Source organism: Cinclus cinclus, chromosome 13, assembly GCF_963662255.1.
Source record: "Cinclus cinclus chromosome 13, bCinCin1.1, whole genome shotgun sequence".
NCBI lineage: Eukaryota > Metazoa > Chordata > Aves > Passeriformes > Cinclidae > Cinclus > Cinclus cinclus.
The window spans coordinates 19,063,625-19,084,138 of NC_085058.1; the positions used below are offsets into that span (position 1 = coordinate 19,063,625).

At 49.5% G+C, this 20,514-nt stretch overlaps 2 protein-coding genes across 2 annotated transcripts in view; both read right to left on the reverse strand.

Moving 5' to 3' along the window:
* Positions 1-303: 303 nt before the first annotated feature.
* Positions 304-5,778, reverse strand: SNRPA1 (small nuclear ribonucleoprotein polypeptide A'). Its single transcript, XM_062501360.1, has 9 exons — positions 5,669-5,778; positions 4,934-5,081; positions 4,369-4,447; positions 3,971-4,017; positions 3,217-3,319; positions 2,623-2,702; positions 1,451-1,526; positions 986-1,079; positions 304-454 (listed from the first exon to the last, which is right to left on the reverse strand). The coding sequence occupies exons 1-9, from the start codon at positions 5,748-5,750 to the stop codon at positions 396-398; spliced, it is 768 nt and encodes a 255-aa protein (XP_062357344.1). The 5' UTR covers positions 5,751-5,778; the 3' UTR covers positions 304-395.
* Positions 5,779-10,731: 4,953 nt separating this feature from the next.
* PCSK6 (proprotein convertase subtilisin/kexin type 6) overlaps positions 10,732-20,514 on the reverse strand; it is a 32,627-nt gene continuing 22,844 nt past the window's right edge. Inside the window, exons 11-21 of the mRNA XM_062501114.1 lie at positions 20,342-20,459; positions 19,323-19,511; positions 18,947-19,083; positions 16,925-17,104; positions 16,247-16,349; positions 15,473-15,669; positions 14,949-15,036; positions 13,757-13,848; positions 12,381-12,510; positions 11,268-11,380; positions 10,732-10,829 (exon numbers count right to left, since the gene is read on the reverse strand). Coding sequence (XP_062357098.1) covers positions 10,732-10,829; positions 11,268-11,380; positions 12,381-12,510; positions 13,757-13,848; positions 14,949-15,036; positions 15,473-15,669; positions 16,247-16,349; positions 16,925-17,104; positions 18,947-19,083; positions 19,323-19,511; positions 20,342-20,459 — 1,445 coding nt within the window. The remainder of the gene's footprint in view (positions 10,830-11,267; positions 11,381-12,380; positions 12,511-13,756; positions 13,849-14,948; positions 15,037-15,472; positions 15,670-16,246; positions 16,350-16,924; positions 17,105-18,946; positions 19,084-19,322; positions 19,512-20,341; positions 20,460-20,514) is intronic.

Consider the following 20,514-nt stretch of genomic DNA (forward strand, 5'->3'; position numbering starts at 1 on the left):
TCCGGGCCCGCCCAGCTCCACCAATCACCGCCCCGTCCGCCGCTGCCTCACGTCCGGGCCCGCCCCGCTCCGCCAATCACCGCCCCGTCCGCCGCCGCCAGGAAGCGCCGCGCGGCCGTCGGCAGAGTGCCCGGGATGAAGTGTGCCGCTGAGCCGGCCAATGAGAGAAGGGGAGCAAGCGTAACGCAGCCAATCAGGGTGCGCAGAAACCCCTCCCCTCCCGGCCCGGCCCCGGCCGGGAAGCGGACGCGGCACCAGCGGTGAAAAAGGGACCGTTCGTTTATTGAAGAACGAAATGCGCGAGGACGGGGGCGATGGGGCCCCGCCGGGGACACCGGCACGGCCTGGGACAGGAAAGGGCTCCCGGAGAGGGCCGGAGCGCGGCAAGGCCCCGGCTACGATCCGTTTGGCACTGTGTCCTCTTCCATTTCTTCTTCGCCGTCCTCCGAGGGGCCTGGAAGGACACGTCAGAGTTTTAGAGCAGCTGCTGCAGACGTTGCTGTTCCTTTCCCACCCCTCTGCAGAGGAATGATAATGGGAACGTTTAAAAACTCTACAGAAAGGAAAATCCAGGTAGCCCCGATGTACAGAAAACTGCTGCTATGGCCAGCCTGCAGCTGAGATCCATCTCTGCAGAGCTCCCAGACTCACTGCCGTGCACCCACACCACCCCGGGCACTGATACTCAGCACAGGTCCACAGAGACTCTGTAGTTAATCTCATTTTGTTAAGTAACTGGGATGAATTTTGGAGTCATCCAGTGCAGCAAAGCACCTGCTTGGCACCTCGCTGTGCAGGGACTGCCGGTGACAGCCTGGAGCTGCACTCAAGGCCAGGCAGATCACACAGAGCCAGGCATGTGCTCCACAGATGACAAAATCACACTTTTTCTACCCAGCTCTCTACAGAGATCACATAAAGCATCGGGGAGCAAGGAGGAGAGGTGGATTCTGTTGAAAGAAGAGTAGCAGAAGTAGAGAGTGACCTGATTTCCGCTCCCTGCCGGGGATCTGTCCCGCCTGCAGCAGCCCCTTCAGCCGCTCCACCTCAGCCAAGGTCGAGGCGTTTGCTATGGCAGTCTGAGAAACAGAGAACTCAGTGAATCCTCACACACCCTGTGTCAGTCTGCTCAGAATTAACACAAAAAACAGATTTCTACCAGTTAAGTGACACTGAACATCTATGAAAGTTCTACTAAATTCTGGTGCTAGAAAAATTCTACAAATGACCGATCATTACCTCCGCCCTCCCTTGGAAGAACTCTAAGCTCAGGTTTACATTTCATTTAAGTTTTCAAAATACAGGAAGGTCAGAAGAAAACTTAGAGAAAAAGAACCTAAACCAGAGTCAGGACACGCTGATCTATTTGTCTGAGCAGCACAAAGGAAACATTTGTTCCATTTGGATCCATGACAGCTTTTCTCCACCACTTTTCTCCTGACATATTTACCTTAATTGCCTCCACATCCCCTGGGGAGGGCCCCGTTTTCTTTTTGTCGGTTGGCAGACCAGCCCCTGGATTGAAGCTTCAAAAGAAAAACAAAGACCTGTTACACTTTTTCAAGAGTAGCTGCTTCTCTTAAATTGAAATGCTTCCAAACTAGGTTTGAAAGCATTTCATTCCATCAAGTGTAGTATCTTATCTTTGTTAACAAACTGATACAGTGAAGAATTGCCTCCTTCAGAAACACCAGCAACTTGTCCTCACTGTCCCACTCCCCACCACCTTTTAATCTGCTCAGAGGCAGAACTTAACTTTATTGATCAGGCAGTTGACAAAAGCTCTTCAATTTGGATGTTGTTGAACACTCAGCTGGTCTGTTGCCATTACAAAAGCAGGGTGGATAAATAAAGAGTAACCAAAAATGGGTTTTATGTTCCCGGGTGTCAAATGTGGTATTACAACAGCCTATAGTAAAGCCTACACTAAACTGGAATTCATCTTAACAGTCAAAACAAAAAGGTTATCTGCTGCTGCTGCTTTAAACCTGCTTATTCTAAAACTGTCACAGACCTGAATCCCTTTCCACACACAAACTCGAGCTCAAATCCATCTATTTCATGCTTTAAATACTAACTAAGTTCAAGACATTATTCTATTTAACCATTAATGTGGAAATGCTGTTGCCACACATGATCTGAATTCTTACTACCAAATAGGTTGATCAAAACATATCACGTAGCACTTAACAACTAAATAAACACATACTGTAATAGCTTAATTAAAGATTTTAATTTGTATTTCATCTCCTAACAACAGCAGACCTTACAGTTTATTCTCTGGCAAAACAAAAGAATTAAGTAACCAATCATCTAGGAGAAAAACCCCACCAAAATTAAACAATGGCCACCTCTCTGCCGTTAAATAACAAAAATTAAGGTTTCCTGCTTGTTGAATTCAGTGAATCCACCTTGACCAAGTTATCTCTTTCAGAAATATTTCTGAGATGTATTCACCACCATCCAAAACTCGGGGTGCTTGGACAAGGCACTTCTGGCTCCCAAAGCTTTTGAGGCATCCTGCCAGCAGCTGATATTTCAGTTTTCTGCCTGATACTGCACACAAAGAAAGTGGTGTTTCTGAAGGAGGATGCCAATGTAAATTTGTTTGTTTTATCTTACGTTTTTGCTCTCCTGGCAATATCCTTTGCAAGCTGTGCACCCCGTTTGCCCTTGAACATTTTCTCTGCCTCCTGTCGCTCCTACAGCGATACCACACACACACACACAAAGTTAATTTGAGAACATCACAGTTTGCAAAGCTTCTGTCTTGGCCAAGAAAGACACTTTGGCTCATCCTCATCAGTGAAATTGGTACATGGAGACCAAATGTAAGAATGAGCAGATAAACATTGCCCAAACACTCAAAGATGTATCAACCTCGTGCTCTTAAAATGAAGAGCTCTTTCCCACATTCATCCCCCACCCAGAGCTGAGGGCTGTGGTGGTTGCTCATTTCTTTCTACAGAGGTGTCTCCTACCAACACCAGAGGGAGAGAAAAGAGTAACACTAAACAAAGGCACTAAAACTTAATTAAACATAATTAAACAGATTATACCCTTAACAGAATAAAACCACAGAAGAAAACAATGAGAGCATTGTAGAGCCACTTGCAGTTTCAAAAAAATTTACAACTACGGCAACAAGATCACTGTTAGTGGTGAATTTTCAATGAAAAAAAAAAAACCAACTAAATCAAAAGCAAGCAGACTTACTTTGAGCTTCACTTTTTGAAAATCCAGCACTCTGACCTGGGGAATTTTATGAATTAAATATAATCTGTAATGTTTCTTGTTTGTTACAGGATTCCTTAGAACGCTGTGAAGTAAATAAAGGTTATAAAGAGGGTCTTAATATAAAATATTTTAAAATACATTTGTATTGAAATATATTCATATACTTGAAAGGCATTAATGTACTTCCTGCTGTAACCATGAAATAAGCCCAGTGACAGTTCTTTGATATTATGGAAACCATAGTAAAAGTTTGCACTTCAGCAATTCAGTAGATTTAACTGAAGGATGACATAATGAACAACCTCAAAATAATCATAATACTCCCCCAAAAAATAACTTAAGCATCACTCTTCCTATCTGGACACTGATCAACTGAAAAATCACAGGACAAACTGTGTTTCTTTCAAATGTAATACTACTGAAAAGTCCTTGTTTATTTTTTTAATCGAGAGATTAAACATTTTGGTTTTAGGTTTTTAAAGGTTAAGTTCACTTCAACACTTATGTATTGGTTTATAGAGATGTTACAACTCATTATCCCAACTGTCTGTCAGTGATGTAAAACCTCAGATATTAATTACCAGATGTTTATGAGGAGTAGAGGAAAACCTGTTTATCAGTTCAGTTTTTAGACACAAAAGATCTGTCACAGCTCATAAAAAGCAAAGGGCCAGGCCAGCAGCAGAGTTCAAACATCAGAGAAAGAACAGCTTTTCATTTTGGGGTTACATACCTCAGGTAAGTCAATGATTTAATAGTTGATAATGGATCCAGTTCACCCTGGGTAAAGGGAGCACAGCAAGAAATTTTAAGCTCCTTTAGCAAAAAAAATCAAATATTTTAAAACAAAGTTCCTGAACTCATATCTATTTTAGAGATTAATTAAACTATTGCAATTATTTTAATAGGAAAACCACTAAGCTTTGTGACTGCTGTTCCACTGCACGATGCAAATCATGTTCATTAAAGCAGGTACACTATTAACTACTGCCAAAACTGTAGGATATTACTCTAAAGAGAAAGAACCAACTATTACCAGGATATGGCACTACTCTCAGGAAAATGGTTAATTAGACAGATGAAAAACATAAATTTTAAGCTTGTTTAGCTTTATGCTTCATCACAGCTTACCAGTTCAGCAATGTTGTTGTTGGTAAGAATGAGCTCTGTGAGGCTGGGCAGAGCCTGTTCCAGGTTCTCACCAATCCGACTGAAGAACAACGAAACAAAGGCTTACTTTAGGGCAGGAATTAGCAATGGTGGAAATACACAGAGAAACACAGTAACACAGAGGATCTCCCTGTGAACAACTCAGTCTGACACTGGCAGAAGTTTGGGTGAGCATCCAAAACACTTTTCTTATAAAGCTGGCAATAAATCACTGCAAGAATATTAGATGCAATGTGAGTTTTAAATCCATTCTCTTGCAGGTATCCCTTTTTTTCGTGTCTTTATGGAGCTGATTATTAAAATCCAAAGATCTGGCGAGATCCCAAACTCTGCATCCCATTATCCTGGCTGAGAAACAAACACTGACTTTTGCACTGAATGAGGAAGGAAACTGAAAGAGGACTGTTTTTATAGCCTGAAACAAACCCCTCTGCACCTAAAGACATACAGAAAGACACACACACACACCTCTCACCCAAGAGCATCTTCCCCTGCCCCAGGGTGCCCTCAAAACACAGCCCCTTACCAAATCCTGTTATTATTCATCAGGAGCGTTTTCAGCCTCCGAAGCAGGGGGAATCCATCCAGTTTACGGATCTCATTGTCAGAGAAATCAATGGCATCAAACTGGTCTAGAGTGGCACCCAAGTTCTCAATAACAGGGATTTTATAGCCTGGAGAGTGCAAGGCAAGAGTTAGTGCCCACAGCAGAGCAGACCAAAGCAAAACAGTGTGTGTGGGAGCAAGTCTGGATGGACTGAGAATGCTGATAAGCGTTAGACAAAACACCTCCGGATCGCCTCTCCTCCACACCACTCCCAGACCAAAATCTCCCCCTCAAACACAACAGCTCTCATGGCTTTTTCAATTCTTCTACCCCGCTTCAGCAAAACCCCAGGTCCCTGCCTGTACGTGTCCTCTGAGCCAAACTCACTTTTCTGGCACATCCCTCGTGCTGGAGGCACATCCCACCCCCACCACCACAGCACATTCCTCCCACATTTCCCCCAGTTTCTCCTTCTTGGTGGTAAGGACGAGAGGATCGTTAGGCTCCCTTCCAACCTAAACCATTCTACCACTCTGTAACTCACCCCCTCACATGCCCCGCAGGTTCCGAAGCCACTGGAGCCTCTTTAACCACTCTTCATCCCCAACCACACACACACACACACACACACACACACACACACGGCCCTCAGCCTCCCGCCCTCGCCCGCCCCGTTCCCAGCACAGCTCCTCCGGCCCCGCGTGGCCCGCGCACCGCGCAGGTCGAGCTCCCGGTCGCGGACGGCGTTGGTGTACTGTGCTGCCTGCTCGATCAGCTCCGCCGTGAGCTTCACCATCGCGACAAACGGCGACACACCTCGCCAGACCGCGATAAACGGAGACACGGCGCGCCAGGCCGCGCCAGGCCGCAGGAAACCGCGCCGAGCGCCGAGCACGCGCAGGCCGAGCGGCCGAGCGCCGAGACAGCGAGCGGCAGGGAGGGACCGCCCCTCCCGGCTTCCCCCGAATTCCCGGGTCAGGGGCCGGTACAGCACCCCAGCACCCCACCGTCCCTGCATTCCCATCTGATACATCCCCCCAGCACCCCATCCCTACATTCCCATCTGATACATCCCCCCAGCACCCCATCCCTGCATCCCCCTCTGATACATCCCCCCAGCACCCCATCCCTGCATTCCCATCTGATACATCCCCCCAGCACCCCATCCCTGCATCCCCCTCTGATACATCCCCTCAGCACCCCATCCCTGCATTCCCATCTGATACATCCCCCCAGCACCCCATCATCCCTGCACTCCCCTCTTCCCCAGGCCAGCTCCCAGCCCCACACCTGAGCCATGGATGACAAGCTCAGAAGGGACTTGGCTTTTCTCTCAGCAGTGCCCTAAAGCAGCACAGATGCCAACAGAGGTTCCCTCCCACTTTCTGGTGTTCGCAGGCACAGATTTATCTGCAGAAATCCGGGCAGAGGAGGAACACTCTTCATGCCGTGGCTGGTGCTTCCCTTCGGACAGAGCCATGTTCAAGCTCTGGCTGCTCCCCTCCTGCTGCAGAGCCTGGGCACCTTCCACAGTAACCACAGCTCTCGGTGCTTTCCGTCCATCCCAGCAGCAGCTCAGCCTTTGCTCCTGGACATCGTGCTGCCCATAAGCGCCATCGCCCTGCCGCATTTGGGGTAGTTTCTCACTTCCATGTGCATTCCTGGTCTCCGAGGTGTTGTGATGGGCTGGGAATACCCCACAGGCTGCAGCACGACACTCACCCTTTATCTGTGAGATAAAATGTGCTTGCAAATGTCACTACATCCCCCTAACCAGCTTTGGGAATTTGGGGAAGAGCAAGGAAGAGCTGGGGTAGCGCTGGGGAAGCTGAGGTGGCTCTGGCTGCTGTGTCTTGCCAGGAATTCCCTCCCAGGTCCGCGGGTCTGAGGCTGGGGCACTGCCTGGCACCACTGGGAAGGGCTCAGCTGATGGGTGAGCCACAGTGCATGTGACTGGATTGAAAATTACATGTAGAGGAACACCCCCAAGCCCCCAAAACCTGCTGAATGTCACCAGGCCACTACTTCTGGGGAAATCCTTCCCCAGCCTTCAAGGCCCGCAGAGCAGGACGAGGATGGATGTTTTCTGTCTCCACTGCTATCAAGGGAAGGAGATTTTTTGTGAGCCATGACATTTCTGTGAACCCAGAAGATGTGATAACAGGCTAAACGCTGCAGCCACACTTGGCACTGCACAGGGATGGCTGATGCTTTTTTTTTTTTTTTGGGAGATTCTCAGGGCATCGCCCCAGGCATGATGCCTGGCTCAGTCCCCAGGTCTGCAGCGTCAGAGCTGGCCCTGCCAGGGACCAGCTGGGCTCAGGCAGCTCCTGTGCTCCCTGCTGTGAAAACTCCCCCACCAAAGCTGTATGGGAAAGCACAGAGTCAGGTTTTTATAACAGCTGCATTTGTTTTATAACATAGGAGGGAGCAAGAACAAGAGGGAGCTGTCACAAGGAAAAACCCAAGAATTAGCAGCGCTGTTGTACGTGGCTCAGGCATCATGCAGCATTCAAGACAACAGAGACTTTAGTCATTTCAGGCAGCTTTTATAAGGAGGCTCTTTCCAGCCTCCTGGAAAGCAGGTCCTGCCTCTGACAGGGCCAAATAAAACATGGACCTGTCTCCCTTAGCACAATACATCTGTTTGCCTCAGCTCTACAACCACAATAGAATTGTAATTGCAAGCAGATGGATTCTGGGTCTCAGACGCTGCACACAAGCTCTCAACAATCCTTTCTTTGCAATGGAAACTCAAAGCAATGATTTTTAAGATCTGTGTTCCCCACCTGCCAACTGCACAATGGCAGATGGCCGTGGCTGCAACCCCAGGGCCAAACTGCAAACGAGGAGTCAGGCTGTGCTAAGATTTTCCAGAAAACAGCTATTATAGATTTGGGTTTGGTGCCAAGAGACAACAGAGAAACGAGCTTTAATAAATTGCCTAAATATGCATTTATCTTGAAAACACAGCCACTTTGATCCTCTGAGCATACCAGTCAGACTTTAATAGCTCCAAGCAAGTATTGCAACAGCTTGGAGAAATAATCTGAATTTTATTACTTTAAAAGAATGATTTCTGAGGGAAATGCTGGAAGCTGATGTTGTTGCATGAATTCAGTGTGCAGAATTTGTTTTTCTTTCCCTGGCAGGCTGGAAGGCAGCAGAAAGCAGGATAGAGCTGGAGACTGCTGGGGACTGGTCATCTTAAATCGCATTGCTTTTCCCAATGCATATTTTAAGTTATGTAAAGATGTAAGAGTAGGCATTTTCCTTTCTTTGTAGCATTTCAGTACATCTAAATATACCAGGGAGCAGTATTTAGAGGCAGGCTGCTGTGAGCCAGGGAACTGGAAGGCTGGCACAGTACTCCTGATCCACAGCTCCTGTTTGTTTACTCACACAGCAGGAGAAATGAAGTTTGGTATTTTCCAACCAAAGGGGCAGAAGCCAGAAGTGTGTCACCCCAGTTCTGACCTTTGGTTTGGCCTGAGATTGAAAGGGAAATCCTGCAGCAAAAGAAGGAATCACATGTGATTAATTCACATTTATCGTCTGATGAATGTGAAGACCAACAAAATGCAGGAGCCCACAGGTGCACATCTCTGACAAAGCATCTTCCCTCATGGGAAGGCTCTATTCTTTTTTTCTCCACTTAAAAAGCTCAGTTCCAGATATCCAGGCACTACCCTGGGCACTTGGCCCATGGTTGTTGCAAAACCAACATGACAAACAAATGGTTCCAGAGCTCCCTCCATTCCCCAACCACACCAGTAGCTCCTCTCCTTCCCAGACAACTAACAGGGAACAGTGACCCCGTGGCTCCCAGCTGCTGGGGACTGCAGTGGTGAACTGGGCAGCTCAGGATGCTCCTTGTATGGGTGGGAAAGGGGAGCAAGCCCTTCTCTGCTAGCTCATCCAGGATTCCCCACACTGGAGAACACACCCACCCGTGCTGCAGCACAGCCCCAAACTCCAGTAAGATAGCCCTGGGTGCACCAGCCCAGCCTGGCACCGGGCAGTTTCGTCTGGAGGGAAAAGACCTTTACGACAATAGTGAGGTTTTTGCAGGTGCAGCTCATCTGTTGCTGAGCATTCCTCCCACGGGTGCTCTGAGCTGAGCAGGAGCTCCAGCCAGGAGAGCTGCTGTGTCCAGCAAAGCAAGGATGTGCAGTGCCTCCAGTCAGGGCTGCACGAATTTGGAAAAAGCACAGATTCATTTGTCAGGGGAGATCAATAGTTTATTAACTTAAAGATCAGTTCACCAAAGCTCCATCTTTCCTTGGATTTGGTCCAGGCAGGTGAGAGCTGGAGACAGTGTGGCTTTCCCCTCCTCACTTGGCTGAGGTGAGCTCTTGTGGGCAAGCCCAGGCAGGGCAGGAGTCATTTCAGCTGAAACCAAGCAGGGATTATCCCAGCTCCATGTGTAACTGGTGACAAGTCGTACTGGGAATTTCACTGGAGAAAGGTTCAACTCATTAAAATTATTAACAATGAAAATCAGAACATGCAGCATAGGAAAGAGTGCTTACATATGTCTGGTGCAAAGAGTGGCCTTGCAGGGTCTGAGATGAGAAAAGAAGAAGGAATAAGACACAAAAAGATATCCCACTCCCATATAAAAATAGTCCACAGAATAAAAAAAAAAAGGATTGTATAAGTTATTTTTTAAAAATCTGTAAAACGACATAGCCAAGGATATTTTAAACACAATTATATAAACACCGCATGACTTACTATTAAGAAAGAGCATGAAAAGGTTTGTTTCAGGAAAGGGTTTTGTAGAATTAAGTTTCCTGGCTGGATCCCTGGAATGTCTCATTTGGGAAATAGATGCCCAAGAAAAATCACTGCCATGAACAGGAGGATTTTGTGAGAGAGAGAGGGGTATACCCAGCAAAACAGGGGGAGGATCGTAACGGAAAATGCCAAGAAAGATTAACTGGGACAACATCTCGTTTAGAGGAAGGATTTAGCTTGTTCCAGAACTGACTTAATCAGCAATGTACAAGCAGTTCCAGGAAGGAAATACATTTTGTGGTAAGGCTGGTCCATGTGGACAACACCCCCACCCCCCAAACCCTACAACTCCTTGTAGGCACAGGGGTTTTGCCTGGCTGCAGTTACCTGCAGGGCAACGCCCTGCTGGGCTGACACACCTGAAGAGCCACATGGGGCAGCTCTGGCTTTGGTCCTCAAACCTCCAGTTATTGCCACGGCCAGAGGGAAGCAGTGACCGACGGAATCCGAACAGGAGTGCCAGAGTGGGCTGTGGGGCCCTGCTCTGGAGCCACCTGGTTCATCGTTTTACCTATGTACAGAGCACGGCGCTGGCAATGTAGGTTTAGATCAGCTGGCACCTGGCACAAAAGAGTGCCAAAAATGAGCCATAATTGGCTCTTTTCTCGCAGGTGTATGAAGTCCTGCCTCCCTTGTGGCGAGGGCTCCCTCATCAGTAGGATTTCTGCGAAGAACCAAGCGTGTGTACATGGATCATGCATTGGTCCCTGCTCACCAGGAGTGTTTGAGAGTGTTAATATCACCACTTGTCTGCTGCTTCCAGGCCTTGATCACTCAGGGTACGCTCCAATCTCTGCTTAACATATTGCTATAGAAACGCGCCGACAGTGATATTAAAGCTATCAAACTTAGGAGGGAATGCTTGACAGCACCATGTAAACTCTCCCAAAGCTGAAAAAATAAACTTTTGTCCTAAACATTTGGCAAAACTGGGCTGGCAGTCAGTGGAAGTCCTGGATGGATGCAGCCGCTGAACTTTACCCGGCCATAAGACACGTCTGACAGCAGAACTGCACAAACAGCTTCTTTTCACAGAGCTTGTTTGATTTCACCATCTCACAGAAAGTCTTGTCAGCTGGGAGGCCGGGGTGAGGAACAAGAGAAAATGAGAGAAGATTAACATTTTAAATAAACAAACATTGCACTTAACAGGCGCAGTAACTGTGCCAGTGCTGGGGGAGACAGAATTGAAAAGGAGTCGCTTTTTAAGCGCATCTTCCACATGGTTTGAATGGGGGAATAAAGGAGCTTCGCAGTGAGTGGGAGAGTTAGCCCCAAGACTAAACTATAACGAAATACAAATGCTTGGATGTGTTTGAGCAACAGGCAGACATCCAGAAGCAATATCAGGTGAGCCACCTGCCCCCACAGCCTGAGCCCAGCCTGCTGCAGCCATGCCCCAGCAAGCCCAGGAGCTCCAGCACTTCAGGCTTTAAATGGTGAAGGGAATCCCCCAAACCTCTACTTTTTGCTACTAGGAGAGCACTACTGTGCCAGCAGTTCTGCCACTTACCATTGGTACAGGTTTCATTTGTCACACAGGAGCCACTGAGGAGGCTGTAACCTTCCTTACACCTGAGGCAGTTCCCACTGGAGCCCTCGCAGGCTGAGCAGTGGTCATCACACCTGGGGACAGAGACCTTGCTGTGGCCTGAGCCAGCACCAACACCCTGCTCAGGCCACTCCAAGTGGGCTGTCGGCCAAAAGACATCTGCTGGCACTGTGACAGCCAGACCAAACCAGAGGATGTGGAAAATGGCAAATTTGAAGCTTGAAATATTATAGAACCCCTAGGTTTGATGAGGCCAGCTCAATGCCCAGTGACAGCTAGTGACATCCCAAAAACTTGCCTTCTGGGGAGATTCAGTGGGACGTGTGCCTCACCTTGCAGCCATCCCAGCTAGAGAAAGAGCTGCAAAGAGAACCTGTGCTGCTCCCATCCATTTGCTCAGAGTTAAGAGCCCAGCACTGTGCTTTCTGCCTGGGGACAGTGGCTTGTGGAGACTGTGCCTGAAATCCCTGGGAAGGGACACTGGTCCTTTGTTCCTCCTTGCCAAAGAAACGGTGCAGGTGAGTGAAACTCCAGCAGGCAGGGGTGGCATTGTGTGCTCCCAAGTCATCTTTAATCCTTGCCTTTTGTGTTTGCTTTCATGAGGCTGAATCCACTCCCACTCCCCACTTAAAGCACAGAGCTCTGGAGAGAGTGGGAGCAAATTGTTGCCTCCCAGCATCTCCCTGGCTCCCGCACACAGCCCTGTGCTGGGCCAAGGAGTGGGGAACATTCCTCCAACATGGCCATGGGGCGAAGGAGCAGGTTTAATTGGAAGCTGGAATATTTACCTAAACATTACTGTTCCTCCCACACCTCCTCCAGAGAGCCCGGGGCTGAGGCTGAGCCCCTTCTACCATAGCCCTAAGACACTTTGGTTGGCTCTGGTGGGGGAGTGTGCGGCTTCACTGCTCTGAAATCCACAGGGCAGGGGCGTGTGGGGTCCAGCCCCACAGCTGCCCTGACTCCCTAATCCCTATTTGAATTTCCATCAAGCTGTGAGCTGTTTCCAGCACTATCCTGTCATGGCTGGCAGTGCTCCCCATTTGCTCTGGCTTTGCTCTGGTGGTTCTGTACCTCTTGCAGACTTTGTTGGGCAGCCCGTGGCTGTCAGCGGGGTAGAAACCCTCACGGCAGGCAGGGACACAGCGCCAGTGGGGTCCAGGGCCCTCGGGGTTGCAGGGGGTACAGTCCTCCTCACCTGGTCCTGTGGGGACACAGAAAAGGGCAAAATGGTACCTGGGTGGTTTTGGAGACAGTGCAAGCATGGCCACAGCCCCACACATGATGGGGGCATCAGCTTGGCTTTGTCTTGCTCATGAACAAGATGCTTGTTGTGCCACAGGGTCTGGCGCATTTGCTTGGCTCCCACCCCAAAAGCTCAGCTTCCATCCCAAAAAACCCAGTGTCTGTCCCTCTGCAGAGCCAAGAGCTGGCTACCAGGGCTCAGTGAGGAGCAGCACATCAAAATCTCCTCTGGGCCATCAGCCGCCCCTCCCAAACATGCACCAGTTTGGATTTCCCCAGGGTGGAAAAAAAAGATGCTGAACTGGGCCAAGGAGGAGCTGGAGGAGAAAAGTGCTCCAGAGAGGAGCTGGGAAAGCAGAGGGCCCCACTCTGATGCCTGTGTGTTGTGGCTGGACAGCAAAGCTGAGTGACGGAGATGGTATCATTAGAGAGCTTCCATGCACCAAGCTTGAGAAATGGTTATGCAGGAAAAGGAGACGAGAAAAGGCTGGAAAAATAATTGTGGTGGAGTACATTCACACTGACTGGAATAAAAATTAGAAGGGAAATAATTTTCTTCAGGGATTAAGAGCCCATTCCCTTCCAGGCTTGCCAACAAGATCAATAAATATTTTGGATTTAAGACTAAGGCAATTGCCCATGTATGATAGAAAGAGGTTCATGCCTCTTGAACATGGATTGTCTAGAGATCATATTATCATCAGATCTATGATGATTTCGAGAGCAGATGCAAACATTAACAATGGAAAATAATTGGACTTGCAGGAAGCAAGAAACGCAGGATTTAAAGGGAATGCTGAGCAACTTGAGGCAGCTGGGGGAAGCCGGGAGTGGCCAGCCTGGCATCGTGGGGTGACTGGGATAACATGGGATAACACACCTCAGCTGCCTGACATTTTTATCTGCTGCAAAGCCACCTTCCATCACTCCAAGAGGGTTTTACAGCCTCCCCCACAACCTTATTAAACTAAAGCACCTGGCTTCAGGGAGATCTAGAAATAAAAAATGGCTCTAATAAAAATGTAAAAACTCCCCTAAAAACCTTTGCAGCCTGAACATATACCTCACAGGACGTGCTGGAGACTTGGGATTGCTTTCCCTCCAGCACGCTCTGCCTCGGCTCAGGGTGGGTACAGTGGGGATTGGCATCTGATGCATGAGGGGTTTGGGGTTTTGCATGGGATGCTGTGGGGCCAAGGACATACCTGTGCTGGCGGGGCAGGTCTCACACTGCCGGGGCTCCCGGCTGAGGTACATGGCAGGCTGGCACTCTGGCACACAGCTCTCCCCTGCCAGGCTGCCAGGAAAGCAGAGAACACTTGCACTCAAAGCTATGGGATATGGGGACTCAACTCAGCCCATTCCCATCTCCTCATCCCCCAGTGTCCTACGGCATCCTCAGCCTGCAGAGCAGGAGGTGTTGGAAAGCCAGCTAGCATTTTAGGAGAAATTAAAATCCTGCCTGGACCAAAGGGACAGCTGCAGGTTCCTTAATTAAGTATCCAGGAGGAAATAAAATTACTTTTTTCCCCATGGGCAGCCAGCCAGGCTCTCCTGAAGACCTTTTGCACCACTGAGGCTCCCCAGAATAAAAGGAAATTGGTTCAGCACCGTGGCTGGGCCAGCTCTGCTTCGCCATGGCAGGGATGATTTGAAGCCCCAGCTTTAAAGGATATTGGACAATAAAAAACAAGCGCTGTGCGGATTATGTCTGACAAGTGCCTCCACTTGTGCTTTTCCGAGGGAGTAGATAATCTTTTGGCAGTGGGAATTTCTTTGTCTGAGCAAGCCCCGCTGCTTCACCGTGGCTCTGACTCACTTATAGTGCCTGAACACTGCAGGCTGCTCTGGGGCTGTACTTCCCTGAGCAATTGGGGATGGAAAACAGCTTCTCCCTAGTGCTGACACTGGGCTCTGTGTCCCACAGATGACATAGGGCCAGTGGCAGTGGCACCCAGTGGTCCTCACAGGGTCAGGGCTGCCCTGCCTGCACCTGCAGTGCTGGAAAATCACTATCCTGTACTAGCCCCACTCAACAGGTACATCAAATAAAATTTTCAGCATAGATGAATCTGAGGAAAGGCTTTCTGCATTTGCCATGGGGATTCTTAGCCTGCCTGGAGAAGTTCAGGGTGGTACCAGCTCTACGCAGCACCAATCCACCACCCTGGAAGGAGCTGAGGAAAATGAAATTAAATTTAAATCACGGTTTTCAGCTAAGAAAGGGACACTAATCACCACCTTTAAATTCCCAGACCTCCAGCACACTGCGCCACAGCTGCAGCACCATGGAAGCAGGATCTCTGGTCTTGAACTTAATTCAATCTCTGATTTCCCATCGGTTTTTCCAAATTTAAACCGCAGGTATGAGTGCTGCAGGTATAAACTCAGTTTTACCTGAATCCCTCTTTGCATGCAGTACATTTGTCTGCTTCGCCAACACATTTTTTACAGCTTTGATGACATTTCAGACAGCGTTTCTGACCTTTCAAAAAACAAAGCAAAGCAGGGAGAATAAAATCCGGACGGTAATTTGCAAGCAGCAGTCGGAGACACAAAGCCCCACTGCACCCAAGCACCAGCTCCCCAGGGTGGAAAGGCACATCCCTCCCCAACACATCACTGCTATTGCAGGTGACCTTATCTGTCACCACTTGCTAAAAAAGAAATATGCTTTGCAAGCAGCCAGGGTCATTAATTATAGCCTTCTAATTAAGAGCTTTGAGTTGAGCACCTCTGCTTTGCACCACCCTCTGAACACCCAGAGGTTTCCCTCCTCCCTTCACCGTGCAAAGTGTGTCAAGAGGGAAATTCAAACCCAGTACTCAAGAATCAAGGTGTATTCTCCACCCATAGCACTTAAATAGAAGCAACCCCTGCACATCCTCATGCTGCAACTTGCAAGTGATAAACATCCTTACGTTCCTCGGTGTAGAAGCCGGGTGGACAGAGCACCACGCAGGTGCCCATCTCAGGATGGTGGTAGAGGTTCCTCTTGCAGGCTGTGCACTGGCTCGGTCCCCTCCCCACGCAGCGCTCGCAGCCCTTGTGGCACCGCCGGCACCTCCTGGCACCGTTGTCACCGAAAAACCCAGCGGGGCACGAGCTCACACACATCCTGGGGAGGGAAACAGCAGTGGTTGGGCTTTGGTGTCAGCACTGGTCACCTTCTGCCTCAGGCACCCACCACTGTCCCCTCACCTGCAGCGTTCGGGGCGTCCCCCAGCCTTGGCAGTGATTTGAGCTCATTTACTTCTTATTCTTGTGATTTACAGTGTCTTGAAAGTCACAGCTCTAATAAAGAGACAGGGACTCTCTTGTCCCAGCTGTAGTAAAGGTTCCCTGTGCCATCCCAAGAGTCTGAGGAGTGGAAACCCCAGTTCCTGAAGTGATTTGGCAGATCAGCTGGCTGTCCCTTGGGCGTGGGTGACCCCAGTCAGTGAAGCCAAAGCTTCTTCCCCAACATGATTATGTGGCCAAGATCCTCCAGGACTCTCCAGTTCCATGTCCTCCACCCCTCCGTACCCTAATTCAGGACAGGGATCCTTACACCTCCTCCTCCTCCACCACCCATTTAATTTATCATACACTTCTTTCTCTATGCAAACATCTATCACCCACACTAAGCTGTGAGACCTGAGGAAAGGTGCTGCTGTCACCCAGGAGGCCCATGGGGACACCCCACCACCCCTCACCTGCCAGTTTTCACACTGCCCAGGCTGTAGTGGATGCAGTTCAAGCACTGGTCGGCGTTGGGGCCATCACAGCCCTGGTCACCACATTCAGGGTGGCATGGACCTGAGGAGGGAGAGACCAGGTCAGTGTGAGAGAAGCTCAGCACCCTCCAGGCACCACTGCCAGGATGCCCTGAGCACAACCTCCCTGGAACAGTGGACGCCTGGACCCTTCGCCCATCTTATTCTATATCCTAAATCTATTATATTTTAAATTTTATCCTATGTGTCCTATGGAGCTACATGGCTTTGGATGCTTGTCTTTCCTGAAGTTCACCTTTCCCAGAATGAATCCCACCCAGCCATCCTCTGGCTGAACACTGGTGCAAGAGCAGCTTTAAAGAGGGACGTGCTCCTCAGGGAGAAGCAAAGACACCCGTCCCTGCCTGTGCAAGAGGAGGGAAGGTAGGCAGAAAAGCTTTTTTTACCCCTCAGACAGCTGCACCACCAATTTGTGGCTGGGACGGGGCATTTTTCTACCTTCTAATTTCACCATCCTGCTGACCACAGGCACTGCTCCTCCCAGCCCGCCTCAGCCTCAGGCAGGATCAGGCCTCGTGGCTCCCCCAGTTTTTATCAGGGTTTTCATTTTCCTGGGTACTCTGGGGGGAACAACGTGGCAGCTCAGGCAGTGCTTACCCGCATACTCCTCCTCTTCCTCTGCCACCTCCACCTGGCTCTGCAGGAAGGCAGCTCTCGATGGCTCCATCTCTGATGTTGGCACCTCCAGTGACCTCCCCCGGGACTGGGGCACACTCAGTGCAGTGTAGGGGTGCTCGCCTGTCCCGTAGAAGATGAGGCTCCACTCCTTCAGCTTCCCTGTGGGGCAGACACAACATCACCCATCCCGCTCCCTGAATCGCGCATCTCTGTGCGAGATTCCCCCATTTTCAGGGGAAGAAGGAGGATGGAAGCAGGAAGCAGGATGGGCTGGACCATCAGGGTGTCACTGCTGGCATAGCAATGCAGAAGAAAACAGTGAACAACCCAAAATGTTCATGAGTCCCTGAGCTTCCAGCCCACACAAATGCAGCTGTTTAAGGCACTTACAAGGGATTTTTAATTCCATAACTCATCTGAGGACCCGCAGCATCACCACAGTCTCAGAGTCCAACACTGGAGATAACCAGTAATTTTAAAAGCTCCACAATAGAGGATTATTTCTGTCTGACAAAAGCCACCCGGCACACACTGGATTATTTCTTGCTGCTGTTGCTCCAGCCATCTCTTTGCCTGACATAATAAGAGGTCTGATCTTGGCATCCCCCAAAACACTGTAGTGCACCTGGTGAGACCCCCCCAAGGCCTTACACCCACACCAAGACCCTCCACAAGCCACATGGCTTTGGGGAGAGAGTCCAAAAATGCTGCTGCTTCTTTCCAAGGCTGTTTTTCTTCCAATTCCCCATCAATGCGAGTCACTTCATGCCCACAGCGTGCTTGGCTTTAACTCCTAATCCCTGTGTTTCCAGGAAGGGCTTAAAATTTACAATATCCAAATCCCTTGGCTCTCCCAAAGGCATGAGAGGACACACCTGCTGCGGTGCTGGTGTGGAGCCTGCGGAGGGTCAAGCTCCGGCAGCATCAGCTGGGGAAGTGCCTTTGCCAAAAGAATTGAATTTGTTTTAAATCTATGTCTTGCGTGAGGAAAGCACAGGCTGCATGGGGCTGATGTAGGGGTGCAGCAGTACCAGCGACATGACACTCATAGTATTTAATTGAGACTAAATTAACATTTAATACCCCTTTCTGCTATGAGCTGGGAGCATCTTCCCTCTTTTTCCTCTTGCTGTGCCCTCTCTGATTCAGAACCATTGCAGACTTTTGGAGGGGATGACTTAATGCACTCGTTTTCACTGTTTTGCCAAGCCCTGATGCCCGTGAGGGGCTTAGAAACACCCACCAAAAACTGTAAATACCAGGGCAAAAGCAGCTCTGTGGGTGCTTTGGTGCTGCTCTCCAAGTTCAAAAGATTTGGGGTGAAGGCAGCAAACAGAAACACTTTCTGTGCAATGCAACTCCCGCCAGAAAGTAGCGTGGGAGAAATTTTTAATATACTCCTGGCTTCCTATCAATGACTGCATGGATTTAACACCCCCACAACACACGCCAGCCCCAGGCAGGATGCCCCCAGCCAGCCAGGAGGCTGCTGCTTCCCGGTGGGGCCAGATCCTGCCCACACAGCTTCTGTGCTGGGAAGGGGTCAGGGAGAAGGGGGGGGCACAGCCCAGCCACCCCCCACCAGCATGATGGCAGTCCCGGGGAAGATGTCCATGTGTCTGCAGCCTGAGGGGCATCGTCCCCTTGTGCTGTTGCACAACCAGCCCACATGCCAGATGTCCCAGCAGTGAAGCAAAACAAACAAACAACAATTACAGCTCTTGGGTTTCCTCATTTTGACTCATTACAGTTTAATTTTGGAAACCTGGCTCTTGGGTGCAGCCAGTTTACTGCTACTGCTGCAACAAAACCAGCTTCCCGCTCAGCCAGACCAGCAGTCTCCTGCATTCAGAGCTGACATTTCATTCCCATTTTTTAAAATCTGGGCAATACAGTTTTGTTGGAGACCATAAAACTCACAGGAAAATTTACAGCCAAGAGAGGAAGTCTACACAGGGTTTTGGGAGCAAGAGGGACTGGTGGGCACTGGGGGATCCTTACCTTGCACGGCGGGGTTGCGCACTTGGGATGGCGTGTCGTGGATCTCCAGGGTCCACTCTCCCGCCGCCCGCTCCCCCCAGCAGTGGACAGTCATGAACTCCCAGCCCTTGAAGCCTTCGTTGGAGTGGTCAAACACCCTGCAACAATAATGCCATGCACCAAGAAATGTGACTTTGAATGTTGTATTTTATGAGAAAAGGTAAATAGGTAACTGAGGATTTTAGGGATCCCTGCGCGCACACACCCTTGCACAAAGCTCTCCTTCAGCTGAAACCTGTGCATGCTTCCCACCTTCCCCCAAAACCCGCAGAAACTTACAGCAGCCCCCCAAAAGGAGGCTGCTGCTCAGCCACGCCCTGGCTCTGGCTGCTCTCACCTCCTGGCGAGGAGCTGTGACCGTGTCCCAGCTGGAGAGATGAGGCTGATCTGGAGGTCCCCCCGGCGCGGGTGAGCGATGCTGAGCCTCACCACGACGTGCTCCAGGTACAGCACGTGCTGGTCCCGCTGCTCGGCGCAGGCGCTGCTCAGGGTGCTGGCACGCAGCACGTGGTCAGCTCGGATGTACCTGCCAGGGACAGGGCACGGCGTCAGGATGGGGACAGAGCACCCCTGGCTCCCAGGAATGGACACCCTCTTAGATTTCAACCTGGTCTCCCTGCTGCTTCACACCAAAAATTATTTTATCTGCCACTGCAGATCCCAGTGTCCTAGTACTGGGAATTTGCTGAATTGCTGGATGGTAACAAGATTAGTTTGAAGTGCTTCGAAGATCTATGCCTTATGGGCTGCAAGGGTGCTGCTTTATTATAATTACGAGTGCAACGCTCCACTTTGGGCTGTAATTAGTGTCTGTATCAGATAAATAGCTTCATGAACACACTTGGCTCTGCATTCATTCCTGTTTTGCATATGCAAGTCCTTAAAAGGCTTTTCTGATTAACAGCTCTCTTGCTCTACAGCCAGGCATTGGTAAATGAGGAGTGTCCATTTGGTCAGATCCCTGATCCCACTCTTCATCTCAGAGGGACTGACATACCAAGGATAATATATGAACTTGAGCTGGATTGAACCTGAAGCCAAATTCAGAGAACCAAGACATTGGAAATTTAGTAATCTTTGCAACAAATCACCATTTTTTGTGTCTTCCATCAAGACAAAGTGTTTGGTGTAAGGGCAGAGAGACCAACACATGACTGCTCATGTAGGACCCAGCAGGCAAGGTCTGGGTTTGGTCTCTCACTGTAAGCCCTCAAAAATTCCCTGCTGATCTCTCATCTGGGAAGCAAAATTTTGCAAAAGGGGAAAAAAAATCACTCACTATCAAAGCTGGCCCTGGAGAGCCCTAATGGGACCTGACATTCACCGAGCCATAGGCATAGACCCCACAACACTCACTTGGGCACCCTGTCCAGGCTTCCCACACAGATGTGCTGGGGAGGAACCATCTTCCACTTCTTGGCTTCCACCACAATAGCGTCAGCATCCACCAGCCCAAAGCCATATAGATGGCTAACTGGAAAGAGAAAAGACTCAGAAAGCCTCAGCCTTCCCAGCAGGGATCAGGAGCT